Consider the following 14,480-nt stretch of genomic DNA (forward strand, 5'->3'; position numbering starts at 1 on the left):
GAGTGCATTAACTCTGCATATCACAAAGTTTTGTAAAGTTAATTTGTCATTAAAATAAGTAAATAAAGATACATTTATTATTAAATTTCAACAAAAAGTTATAATATATTAAGTAAATTGCAGTTTTGGAAATAATTACGGATTTATTGCACAATGTGACGTCTTTACATGTGACGCCTCAATTAGGCGTCTCTCACCAAAGGGAAGACGCTCCATCGGAGCGTCTCTCATGAGGTGTTGACACGTGTCATATTTTTTTTCCAAAAAAAAATTAATTTAATCATAAAACTCTTGAAGGCCATAACTTTTGACTCGGGTATCTAAATCAGGTAATTTTTTTTTTGATTCCACATAACTTTCTGAGATCTACGCAATGACATCTCATTTGATATATTTTATTTCTCACAAACACAATTTTAATTTGCAAGAATGGTATTATAAGAGCGGTTAAACCAAAAAGCATCTGAGTTCTGAGTTTGTAATTTAATTTTTTTTATAATAATATTTTTATTATTAAAAAAATTTGGTTTGTGATTTAAATTAAAAATAAAAACAAAAAACTATTATTAATAAGGAAAACAAAATAAAGATTTTATTTGTGATTTAAACTAAAAAATCAATTTGAAAAATCTGAATAAATAAAGAAAATAATTAAATAAATATTCTAAATCTCTAAGGAAGAAGATATTATTTTTGAAATTAATGATTAATGCTATAAGCTTCTGGTTTATTATTCGTGGTCTGAAATTAATGATGGCTTATGAATGTTTTTCAATTTAGACGTGATTGGTGACGTGTCACATTTTTAAACTCATAAGCCTCTGAGTTCTGCGTTTGTGATTTAATATAAAAAATAAATCAAGATTTGATGTGTGATTTAATTTAAAAAATAAAAATTTTTATTTTTATTATAAAAAAAATTTGGTTTGTGATTTAAATTAAAAGTAACAATTATTATTAATAAGGAAAACAAAATAAAGATTTGATTTGTGATTTAAACGCAAAAATCAATTTGAAAAATCTGTATTAATAAAGAAAATAATTAAATAAATATTCTAAATCTCTAAGGAAGAAGGATTACCTGATTTAAATTTAAATTATGTTTGTGAGAAATAAAATATATCAAATGAGATGTCATTGCGTAGATCTCGGAAAGTTATATGGAATCAAAAAAGGAATTACCTGAATTGGATACCCGAGTCAAAAGTTATGGACTTCAGAAGTTTTCTGATTAAATTATTATTATTTTTGGAAAAAAAAAATGACACGTGTCAATACCTCATGAGAGACGCCCCATTGGGGCGTCTTCCCTCAGGTGAGATATGCCTAAAAAAAATATCACATTATGCAATAGATTTGTAATTATTTCCAAAACTCTAATAAATACGTGATTATTTAATTAAAATACAATAATTAAATTTTTTTGCCCTTTTGAATTGTCTAAACCCTTAATTACTCCGACGAAAACCGGCACATGCGACCCTTCCCCTCTCCTTTTAATTTTGTACGTTGTTAGGTAACTGAAGTTAACCCATTTGTCGCGATGTTGATTTGGCGCTTTCATCTTAGTTGGATGATGGTTAAATTCTTCCCTCTTCTTGCAATTTGCAATTTTTTTCCAATCTTATTTTTCATTGTATCAAATGAATATCTCGTTTGTCATTAGCCAATAGCCATTGTCTAGACTCTAGAATTGATCAGAGATCTCTGAGTTCGAGTTGAAACTAAAAAGGTGATAAAACGGGTCCACTCCTTGAGTTTGTCCATGTAACTTGTTACAAATGATGGTGGGTTGGAATTTTCAACCCGCTAACCCATTAGAACTCATCTCGGGCTGAGTTAAAATAAGTTTTTTTTTTTTTTTTTTTTTTTGTAAAAGTGGAGGCCTTAGCCCAGAAATATTAAATTGAAAGCTGATGCATGTCAAAAGATACATACTCCATCAGCACGAAGTTACAAAAGTCTTTTCAAAAAAGAAAAATACTTACAGGAAAGAGGAATACACCTTCAACTCTCCACCCCTAAGTTAAAATAAGTTTAACCTGCTGTCTTTTATGTTTACGGGAGAGTATAATTTTTGAAAAAAATCCACTTTTCTAATATGTCAACGGCATGGTAGGGTGAGTTGAAGACGGGTTCGGATACGTTGAAAAATTTAACCCACTTTCCAAAACGAGCCAGAATGAATTGGGTCATTTTAAAATTGGTTGAAGACAAAACGAAATAAGCTTACAATTGGGTTCCATTAAAGTTTAGCACAAGATGCAACTAGAAATATTTCAGTTTAATCAATAATATTAAGTTCGAGTCCTAAATTATAACTATATTAAAAATTGATGGGAACAATTTGTAAGATCTTCAAGAATAGTTTACCTCATGCATTGTACTATTTAAGTTTTACCTATTACTTTATGGGTTATATTTATCTCATTTTATATGAGATAAATAATTTTCTTACACACACAAAAGAGTAATGGGTCTCACTACTCTTTTTTTCTCTCTCCTCTTACCTGTAGGTCCCACTTGTAATTTTATTTCTACAACATAAGATAACTATTTTCCTACAACATAAGAAAAGTATTTCCCTTACTTTATAGTAGTTTATCGGACAAATATTTAATACATATGTATTTGAATTAGTTATTTTTTACTATAGAAATATGATAAAATATTCTAAAAAATATTTTGAGACAAAATTTTTAAATACAGATAAATGAACATAAAGATATTTATAATATTCTAAAGTTTAATAACTTCAAAAAAAAATTATTTTTTTAATACAAAATAACTTCAAATTTTAATAATTATATAATTTGATTTTGTTTATTTATTTTTATTATAATACTTGGGGAAGTTTTTTTATCTAAATTTAAATATGAATAATTCATTACTTGCATATAATTTGTCTAAATAAAATAAAAGTATTTAATTTTATTTTGTGAAACCATGATAAAAAAAGTTATGACATAAAACAAGTAACATGGGCTTTGGACTGGGCTTTCTTAAAGTAGGTACTCCAATCCCAATAGAAACAAACACGGTCTTTCCACATGGGATAATCGTCCATGCTTATTAGCCCTTAACTTCTTCCACCTTGCCACCCAATACGAAAGTATGTTCCCACAAAAGTTACAATAAGAATCTTACTTATTGTTAAAAATTTTGGATACACCACTTCAAAAGCTAGCTCAAAAAGATAGGAGTTAGGGGTGCTAAACAGACCAGGGGCCTTTCAGAGGCTTTTGACTCGGCTCGTGAAGGTCTGAGCCCGTTTAATAAAAAGGCATCAAACATTATTAGTGTTGTTGATTGTATATTTTATTTGAATAAATTTGTGCGTCTTATTTTTTTTTAAACAGGCTAAATAAGGCTTTATTTTTTTAAAATAAGTCAGGTCACAGGCCCAATTTTTGGTTTACTTTTTGTGCTTTTTTATTTTTTATTCCACTTTAAGGCGAGGGGAGGTGAGGATCGAACTTGTGACCTTGTAGTCATTCAAGCTCTGATACTATGTTAAGAACCTTGGGATACACCACCTTAAAAGCTAGCTCAAAGGGTGGGAATGCCCAAGGCTTTATAAACTCCACATTAATTGCTCATACAACCAATGTGGAACTATATATCTCAACACTTACCGAGAAAGGGATTAATATTCCGAGCAATTCAATTTCCTCAAAAATCATACTCGGATTCCAAGAAAAAAAATTTGTGTTGCTATATTTTATATTTAGTATTGATATATCCGTAACTAAAGGTAGAATAACTGAACCTGAAATATAAGAGTATTTTCAATCTCTAGATGACATTGAAAAATTTAACAATATATTAATGGTTTAGTGTGCAATTGTTATTATTATAATAATATAAATCCTAGCACCCAAGAAATAAAGGGAAATGTTGCAAAGAAGGGGAAGTCATATAAAGGCATATTAATATTAACATTTAGAGTAGAAATTTTCAAGCATAGACTTTGTCTGTCCTTGATCGAAGGTTTCTCCTTAAGATTCTACTTGGTCGACACGTGTCTTCTTCAAAATTCTCTGCCCCTCTCTCTTCATAAAAACCACTTGCAGTGAAGTAGTGACAGTAAGACACTATGGGAAACAAAGCCACCCTTTTGATCTTTCTCCTTGTTCTTTGTCATGGAGTGGCTGTAACAATGGGGTTGTGGAGGACGGAGGTGGAAGAGAGAGAAGAGGATCCTCCAAGGCCAAACAAATTGTTCTTGATGCAAAACTCCAAGGTTGTGGCCAAGACTGATGCAGGGGAGATGCGAGTTCTAGAAAGCTATGGTGGTAGGATCATGGAGAGGCGCTTGCACATTGGCTTCATCACTATGGAATCAAGGTCTCTCTTTATTCCTCAGTACCTCGACTCCACTTTGATCATTTTCGTGCGTCGAGGTAATCATAAATTTCATAATTTCTCACTTTACGCATAATACTAAATTACACGTTTGCTCAAGGACATAGTATTGAAAGAAAAAAATAAATATGTATGTCTATGGTGTAATCTGCATGGAGCTAGAATTCGTGGGGTGTCATCATACGGTGGTAGCTCAGTTGGTAGAAGAGAATTGAGTAAGTGAAAAGGAAAGAATTTTGATTCGATCTCCATGTACTACTTTCGAGAGAAATTTAAATATCTCACACTCTGGATTAGCCTATAGCTGGCTCAAAGATCACTCGAAAATTTGTGGGGACAACGAGAGGAGCCAACTCACTTTAAAAGATAATTAGTGTTCCGGATAGCCCACTTCAGAACGGCCCAATAACTTGGGCCCAAACCCCATTCCCCTCTCCCACGCCAGCCCTGTTGACTTATCGCTACCAACCCTCCATACATCCTTTCCCCTGCGCAACTACGTCCCTAGGTGAGACTTCAAAATGTCTCACTTTGGGATTTCAACCCCTGGAAGATCACCCTAGACACCATAAATAGTAACCCTCAACATCAGATGCTGACACCACCGATGCAGAGACTGTATCACTGCCATCACAACAGTGTCAACCACCCCCATCAACCCCCGAAGAAGGTTGACCCCCTCTCACCAACCCACTCGGGGCAGGAATATCATCCCTGTATAAATACCCCCCCCCCCTCCTCTTAAGACCAGAGAACATCCTATGTATCGTTACCCTGTCAATTTACAAGCCTAAAACATATACATTACCCCCCCCCCCCCCCCCCCACATTATTTGATAGTGTAGTTCATACTTGGGCTAACACTGCCTAACTTGGTCTTTACCTGTACTAGTTGTGTAACCCATACATTGACCTTCATCCCTTAAGGGAATATATTGGGCTTGTAGATCCCAACGGTACAATTAGGATTGAGTTAACTGTGGAACAAAAAAAATTGTGGGGTGTCATGCTTGGTTTTTTAAATTAAGGGGGAAAAACAAAGGCATGAACTTGAAACCAGTGAAACACCAAGAGACAGCCCATGTAACTGTGTGTTGGAAATTTGAGAATTTTAAATTGGTTTCAGGGGAAGCAAAGGTGGGATTCATGTATAAAGATGAACTGGAGGAAAGGAAATTGAAGATGGGGGATGTGTACCAAATTCCAGTTGGTTCTACATTCTATTTGGAGAATATTATGGAGGGTCAGACACTTCACATTATCTGCAGCATTGACCCTTCTGAGAGCTTGGGACTAGGTGCTTTCAAGGTACATATATGCATATGTAATAGCTTTGTGGTGCTTTATAACTCTGACTAATCTTTCTAGATAGTTATACATGTAAATTCTATGGTGAAACAATTTATGACATTCTTCATTGTTTCCTTGGCTATATGTTGCAGTCCTTCTATATTGGAGGAGGAGCTAATCCAGCCTCTGTGCTTTTTGGATTCGAGCCTGAAATCCTTGAAAGTGCTTTTAACGTAAGCTAATAACTTCATTACATAGCAGCATGGTGAACCAAGGCACCAACATAGACACATAAAACTAACAAATGTCTTTTATTATATTACTCACAGGTATCAGGAGCAGAGTTGAGGAAATTCTTCACCGAGCAACATGAGGGTCCAATTGTGCATGTGGGTGATTCACACGTCACAAGCATATGGACCAAATTCCTTCAACTGAAGAAGGAAGACAAAGTCCAGCACCTGAAGAAAATGGTGCAAGACCAAGAAGAACAAGATGATGATGATGATGATGATGATGATGATGAAGAAGAAGAGCAGCAATTGCAAAAAAGTTGGTCATGGAGGAAGCTCTTGGAATCTGTATTTGGGAATGAGAACAAGAAGGACACAAGGGACAACAAGGGTAGCCATCATAAATCTCCTCACTCTTACAACCTTTATGACAGAAAACCAGATTTCAAAAACAGTTACGGTTGGAGCGTTGCTCTTGATGGCTCCGATTATTCTCCACTCAAAAGTTCTGGCGTTGGCATTTACCATGTCAATCTCACAGCGGTATGCAAAGTGAAAAACAAGTCTTAAATATTTTGGGAAGGGGTTATATTTACAACCAAATAGTTTACAAACTCTTACAATCATATAACAGTTTTCGTCAATTAATAGTTGTTATTTATTGTGAATTAATAATTAATTAATAAATTTAATTTGCGAAAATCTTAACCGTTGATTTGCGAAAGTACGTCATGTGAATTTGAGCAAAATGTGTCATTTTTTTTAACTTTTTTGCATGGCAGGGATCGATGATGACACCCCATGTGAATCCAAGGGCAACAGAGTATGGCATAGTGTTAAGAGGGTCTGGGAGAATCCAAATTGTGTTTCCAAATGGAAGCAATGCAATGAACACTCAAATCAAAGAAGGTGACGTGTTCTTTGTACCAAGATACTTCGCTTTCTGTCAAATAGCATCAAGGAGTGAACCGTTAGAGTTCTTTGGGTTCACCACCTCTGCTAGGAGGAACAAGCCACAGTTTCTTGTGGGTGCTACCTCACTTTTGAGGACCATGATGGGGCCTGAGCTTGCGGCAGCATTTGGGGTGACCCAGGACACGATGCGCCACGTGATTAATGCACAACACGAGTCTGTGATCCTACCCGCTCCACGGGCTGCACATGAAGAACAGAATAATAAGAACAAGGTGGAGACGCTTCCAAAGTTTATAATGAATGGCTTGATTTTAGGCCTTTGATTTTATTATATGATTGGAGGAACCTTTGGCTTATGATAATGAGAATATGGTGGAACATTTATGTTGTAAGAGAGGCTAGTTGGCTACAAGATGTTTAATAATGATAGTCTAGTGATTATTTTTGTATCACTTAGGAACAATTTTACATGCAATAATCAATTTTACTCTTGTTATTTAGCTTTTTATATGATTGAACATCAATTCAAATTGATTCTTGCGCTTAGATTGTGTTTTATTGGTCCAAGTTGACATTCATATACTAAAATTTTTCGCTACAAGTACGCCACGTATCAAGCAACAAATTTAAAATTAATCTTACTCTGTTAATTTTAATTTTAGTTATTGCCATAATTAATCAACTTAATCTCTAGATCTAGTTAATATTTCTCAAATAACTAATTTTTCCTCTTTTTATCTTTTATTTCTCCTTTGAAACAATTTAATTAATAGAGATGTGATGAGAGGAGCACCTAAATTTAAATTTGTAATCCACTTCATTTTTTTTCTTCCCTTCTCTTATTTGAACCGCATCAATCTTTTTTTTTTGAAAATATTCATCGATTCATTGCTTCGCAACTAATTCGATTCGGGGTGGGTCCAAAATTAAGACTTTAAACTACTCTCAAAGATGGTACTAGAGAGATTCAAACACATACTCTCATTCTGATCTGTTTAGCTCTCATACGCCAACTGAACTACCACTATTTGGTACTGCATCAATCCTTTATGTTTTGAGTCTTAATTTTTTTTTGACAAAAAAAAATCCTAAATAAATTGTTTAGATTAAAATAAATATTTTCGTCACTAAGAACACTGGTTCTAGTTGTACATATATAGCATGTTTTAATCTCACTTGCACTTATGTTTGACTATGATGCTATCATTACTCATAAGTTTAATTTAAATGAAAAAAAAAAAATTAAAATAGATTTATTTGTAAACTAGTTAATAAAAATTTAGTTATATTTTAATTTGAGTAAATTAACACTACGATATATTTAAAATTAAATATACGATAAATATATTATTGATTACATTTTTAAAAATAAAATTACTTTTAAATCTTAATCATTTGTTTTTTTAACCTCATTTGTAAGTTTAATATATTTGTTAGAGTAATTTTAAAATAAAGTAAATTTAAGGTTCTCGAAGATTAAATTAATTATTTTGTATTTAATTTTAATTAATTTTTTAAGTAGGTTCTCGTTCCTTAAGCAAAGAATCCATAGACAAGAATGAGAAAATGATATATATATCCATCACGCGCAAACCACGTGCATGCAAGATCTGCAGACAAAGTTTAGTTTTGGGTACCGAAGAGAGCGAGCTTAGGTCAGAGCCATGAGAACTCACACTAAACCTGCTTCCTCTCTTCTCCTAACAATAATAACATGTCTCATTCTTCTCACCTTTTCTATTCCCACCCAATCCGAGGTTATAACCTTAACCTCTGACACGTTCTCTGATAAGGTACATCATCCTAATTCTACTATTATCCCTATTCTAATTTTTCGTACATGTTGCGATCGCTGTTCACTGTCTTAATCAAAATTCCTTTTTTGTTGCTTTTTAATGCCCCAATTTACAAACCCAGTTTTATATTTAACAATCGTAATTTATGCAGTGGTTGTAACTATCGGACCCATATTGGATTACCTGTTTTTTTTTTTGTTCCTCTCCTGCAATTAGAGGGTTTTATATTTTATATTTTATTTTTAAATCAGAACAATGTTCTATCGTTGCTAATTGGAGTTTGTCACTATAGATGCAGATTGGTATAGAAGTTGTTTAATTAAGGGTTTGTGTGTGTGAGTGTGTGCTTGAGTTAATTGTGGGATTTTTTTTATTTTTTTTTAAACTATTATAGAAATGGGTCTAACTTGTTATTGCTATGATCTGAATTGTCAATTTCATTTTTTATTTTTTATTTTTGGTGTTTAGATCAAGGAGAAAGACACTGCATGGTTTGTGAAATTCTGCGTTCCCTGGTGCAAGCACTGGTGATTAATTCTTTTACACACTCTGCAATATCCTAAACTAGATATTGAACCTGCTTTTATTTTATATTTTTTAGTGTTTGCTAACTTGTAAAATAATAAAAATGGTTGCCAGTAAGAACCTGGGTTCATTGTGGGATGACTTGGGGAAGGCAATGGAAGGAGAAGATGAAATAGAGATTGGAGAAGTGGATTGCGGTACTGAAAAGCCTGTCTGTAGCAAAGTTGATATTCATTCCTATCCTACCTTTAAGGTTTTCTATGATGGCGAAGAAGTTGCCAGATACCAAGGTAATTAGAATTTTCCCTCTTGCAAAAGATGGATTTTAAGGATTCTGCTCAATTTCCTTTTCTTCTTTAAACTTAATTCACATTCTCAAGCTTAATCTTTCACTTTGAATTACCATAACCAATTACGACTAGTTGATGTTTCATGTTTGCTTACATCCCTTGATTTCTGTGGCACATCTTGCCTTGGATTAGGATAACAAAATTAAATTCTTTTGGAGTTCTTATATATCAAGTTTGGAAAACCAAACAAGGCATCACCACTGTCATTGTGTCTGTACAAGTATGATCTTTCTCTGCACATCATGAATGTGGAAATTTAAAACGAAAATCAGGTGATTGTGATGGCTATAACCCTCATACTTTCTGCTGATGAATGAAGGTGCAAGATGGTATCTGCCACTTGTCTTATATAATGATGATGATCAAATGAGTTTGCTAGTTACCAGAGATTGTGGTCTGTGCCTCTATGATAATAACGTAGGGTAGCATGTATACTCTTATCATATTGTCCAGCTATTCAAAACTCTTTTGCAGTAAAAATTTCCCGTTGCATTTTACAGTTATTCAAGTCACGGAAATTTCTTTGAAGAACCTAATAGCAATGGATTTAAGCTTTTTATGATTTATTTGCATTTTATTTTATCAGCCCTGAAGGAAGAAATATATTCTTTAATTTTAAGGAGAAACAAATCATTGTCTTATCATCGTAGATTAATGTATGGCTTATGCTTTTGAGTTTTATATGATTTATTCGTAGGACCCTTGTAATAGGTACTCCCTCTCACCCCTTCTCCCTACCAAAGCTAGAGGGAGAAATGATGGATTATAAATCTAATATTTTTTTGTATGCGGTACAAATGGTCAGGTTCAAGGGATGTTGAATCATTGAAATCCTTTGTTTTGGAAGAAGCTGAAAAGGCAGCAGCAAAAGCACAGCTTGACAGTGGTAAAGAATTATAACAACTTTTAAGGTATACTACCAAGACACCCTCGCTCTGCAGGTTTATTTTTCTATTCTCTCTATGGATTCTTTGTAATTGTATTGCGTAAGGAGGGACTTAAAATCTCTCACCTCTGATATTTACTTTTGGGAGAGTTACAATTTAGGATATTGATGAGACCTTGGGATGCACCACCCCAAAAGCTAGCTCAAAGGGTGGGAGTGCCCAAAGCCTTATAAATCCCACATTAGTTGCCCATACAACCAATGTGGGACTCCAAGTCCCATACTTTGCAAATGGAACCCCAACACTCCACCACGCTTCCCTAGTGCGTGCCCCCACGCACAACTCCATGTTATGGATGCTCTGATACCATTTGATGAGACCTTGGGATGCACCACCCCAAAAGCTAGCTCAAAGGGTGAGAGTGCCCAAAGCTTTATAAACCCCACATTAGTTGTCCATACAACTAATGTGGGACTCCAAGTCTCATACCTTGCAAATGGAACCCCAACAGATATTCTAGTGAACGAGTTCTCAATTTGGAATGAATTAACTGAAAGAATGGTTAATTAATTCAACATATTATGAACCAGCTCAACACTCTTTCGGTTAATCGTCTTAAATTTGAAATAGATTTTCCTCCATATTCTAAATTATAATTCTCCCTTTGATTTTTCATCTAATAAATTAACTCTTATGTTTATGTCTTGTGTGCCAATCAATTGATTATAGTTGCTTCTTGTGCAGTCATTACCTGGGGATTGCAACCAGCTCTTTACTGCAGGCGGTGCATATCACAGATTAGTAATCATCGCTGGGTTCAGGTTGAGCTTAGCGAAGATCCATTCTGCTCTGCTCTGCTCATTGTTTGTTTGACGTCGTAGTTGTGAATTTAGAACTAATTTTGCATAGTGCCACATACTGTTTCTTTTATACTTTACAAAACTGATAACATCTTGTTCACGTTAAAGTTTCAATACGATGGTCGTTGATGTTTAATCAGAAATCATGCTTGAGGATTTGTTCTTCTACCATTCCGTCTTTCGAATGCGTAAAATTTTGTATTTTATGGAACCCGCATATGAAAAAATGTTTTGTCATTAATCATTAAGTAAATAAACATAAAGCAAATGAGGTTAGTGAGTTATAGTTCTTCCAGGTAGTTCTCTTCTCTAGGATTATAGCATCCTACAATAACCACCTTTTTTTAATACGTACAAACTCCATCCAGAACTCTTCCTCGTGAAACTAATGCAAAAGATGAAGAACATGAGGTGGTGGTGTAGACCCTTAAAAGCAGGTTACTTCCACGAGGTTTTCTGCAAATGATTAGGGGTTAATTTTTTTTATATTTATATATATCGATTCTAATTATCTCTTTTGAGATAAGTTGGTCACTTGAATATTTTTATAAATTTCAATTTTTTGAGCCTGTTATGAAATTTATTCCGAGTAAAGATTTAGGTACAGTTAAAATTCTTTGTCTCTCCCCGAAAGGTGTATTTGATGGAAATCAAATTTAGATTCTTTCTCCACCTACCTAGCATGTGTTGTTAATTGAGTTATACTCATTGGGTGAATAGGGTTTAATTTTAATATTAAGTTATAAACAACAAAGGAGTTTTATGAACAATCAAGCACATGAATCAACTAATAGGGGGTTGTTTCAGTTTAATTAATAATCTCAAGTTGGAGTTCTGGATATATAATTGTGTTAAATATAGGAAGAAAAATTTTTGTTGCCCTTGTGCTTCTGTCCGATTTGAATTTGGATAAGTCGCATCCGTTGGCAGTTGGATACGGGATGGTTTATGACCTAGGATTAAAAAGCAATTAGTAGCATTTTAGCTCCAAGGAAAAATAACTTCTCCATCCGAATGAATATGCCATTATTCTATTCAACATTGCTGGTGTATCTACAACTACAACTACAACACAGCGTATGCGTATCTTAGCGCTGTATTTCGTAGTGTGTTTATTCTAATACCTGCATATGCTTTGAATGCACTTATCTTATCGAGTCCAAACATTTTGTGCTTTTGAGGATGCTTGTCTATTGAAAGGTCCAAATACAAATATTTGTCCTTTTTCAAATTTGACTTTTCAAACAGCTTACGTCATGGAAAGATGTTAAGTCATCATCAACAGAGTGTTATTTGAGCACTTACCTCATCGGCGTTAAGATGTGGAATAAGAGAAAATTCTCGGTGGTTCAGGACCAGTAATCATCGGGTGACATTTTGGAAATTTTTGAAATATAAATGAAAGAAAGGAGTAAAGTGAAAAAAAAAAAAAATCACATTTTTCCAAAGGAACTGCCCAATTATTAATAGTCCTGCACCACTAAATTTTTTTCGTGATATGAAATGCTTAAATGCAATTTGTCTGGCAAATTCCCTTTTTTTTGCTTGAATGGATTTCCAAGGTTTTGATGTCTATGGTTTAAACATCAATATTATCATCATTCGCTCATTATTTGGAAGAAACACTTTATGAACAATGCACAAATATCAATAATTAAATCAAATATGTGTTAGCTATCAAAAAAAAATAAAAAAATATGCGTTTTGGTTATAGTTTTATTTTATATTTTTGTCAACCGCTATATAATAATAGTTAATTCTTCATGGAGTGAAATTTATGTATTTGTTGAAGAGCATCTTCAGAATTTGTTAGAAATAATCATCTGGATGAAGTGACGAAGTTGCACATTGATTATAAATGTTTCAATTGAGTATTATATAAGTGCAAAAAAAGATCCATGCAACTTAAGATTTAAAATTTTGAGTTAAGATATAGTATCTGTTCATTTGTTGTGGTTTGTCATTTGGCTTTGCAAAGGATTTTGGACTTCTTCGTTATGATTTTTAACAGACTATTGTCGGGTATGACTGAAATTTTTTTTTTTTTCTCTCTCTCCTCAAGATAACATGTCATGAGAAGCTAAAGAAATCTGCACTAAGAGGAACTTGTATACTAATTTTGACAAAAAAGTGTCGAAGTTGTCTGATACAAAAAGAATCAAGTGTAACACAAAGCACAACAACTCGAATTTGTTATTCTCTTTTCTATTACAACTGAGTCTAATCTTTTTGATTGATTTCTTTGTTTCTTTGTTTTTCACTAGTGTCCAACTCTGAACCTTCCCTGTTTCCTACAATTTCCAAGGATATTGGAGCCTGTGTTCGTTAGGAGGATTGTGGATGCAAACTTCGATTCATAAGATCAGGACCCTCGAACTTAAGAAATCTATTAGCCTGGTCAATTCAAACTGCGTCCATAAGAAAAATGAAAATAGATTCATTCTAGAGATTTATAGAATACCAGATAAGACAACATAATCATTTGACTATATAATAAGAGGAAGCCGTGAGAGAAAAAAGGGAAGAAAATTCAAATCTGAGTTAGGTACTTTCAATTCAGAACCATGGAGAGCTTAGTATAATTACATAAAAACATTTCATTTGGAAGCACATGTAACATATTACCGTTTCCTGGATGAATATATTATAATGCCTGCACAAGAAGTACCATGGTCCATGGTGGTGTTGTCAATTTAAGGAGCGAAATATGAAATCAGACAAAGTGCACTTACCTTGGCTTCTGCGTTGCTTCTCTTAGCCATTTAAAAAATCAATGAGTTTTCATTTTGCATATGAAAGGTTTACTATGCAGGAAATATGATGCTAGCAGACCCTGCTCCAACCTAACCGAGGATACTAGGATGGATGCAAGCGACAGCACCATCTCTCCTGCGTAGCAAACCTTTCAATGCCATAACTCCTTCAATCTTCGTCATCACTACTTCTTGGATTGTAGGCCACGAGGCCAACTCATAATATATAGACCCGAATATTTACAGCTGTTTATTTGTTAGGAAATCATTTTGTCATATTGTTGGATATAGTTTTTGTAAGGCATCTCGAAATCTGTGCTATTTTCTTTTTATTTTTTTAACAAGTGGTAGAAACTATTACTTGTTATGTATATAGCATGAGAGATGTTATCTCATGTGAAATGAGAAAAGAGAAACCCTCCTTTGTTTATCCAAACAAAACACGTATCACATCATTCCCCCAAAATCTTAAAATTGTAAATACATGAATCTTTTTGAGTTATATG

At 33.7% G+C, this 14,480-nt stretch overlaps 2 protein-coding genes across 2 annotated transcripts; both read left to right on the plus strand.

Moving 5' to 3' along the window:
* Positions 1-4,096: 4,096 nt before the first annotated feature.
* LOC133299504 (vicilin-like seed storage protein At2g28490) lies at positions 4,097-7,126 on the plus strand. The gene is made up of 5 exons (XM_061498972.1): positions 4,097-4,403; positions 5,492-5,673; positions 5,808-5,888; positions 5,985-6,431; positions 6,671-7,126. The coding sequence occupies exons 1-5, from the start codon at positions 4,097-4,099 to the stop codon at positions 7,124-7,126; spliced, it is 1,473 nt and encodes a 490-aa protein (XP_061354956.1).
* Positions 7,127-8,421: 1,295 nt separating this feature from the next.
* LOC133299511 (protein disulfide-isomerase 5-1) lies at positions 8,422-11,388 on the plus strand. Its single transcript, XM_061498983.1, has 5 exons — positions 8,422-8,596; positions 9,068-9,126; positions 9,239-9,414; positions 10,280-10,385; positions 11,106-11,388. Exons 1-4 carry the CDS (start codon positions 8,468-8,470, stop codon positions 10,372-10,374), a joined length of 459 nt encoding a protein of 152 aa, XP_061354967.1. The 5' UTR covers positions 8,422-8,467; the 3' UTR covers positions 10,375-10,385; positions 11,106-11,388.
* Positions 11,389-14,480: the final 3,092 nt, after the last annotated feature.

Source organism: Gastrolobium bilobum, unplaced genomic scaffold, assembly GCF_033153095.1.
Source record: "Gastrolobium bilobum isolate Gb01-03AN ecotype WA unplaced genomic scaffold, APGP_CSIRO_Gbil_v1 utg12016, whole genome shotgun sequence".
NCBI classification, from domain to species: Eukaryota; Viridiplantae; Streptophyta; class Magnoliopsida; order Fabales; family Fabaceae; genus Gastrolobium; species Gastrolobium bilobum.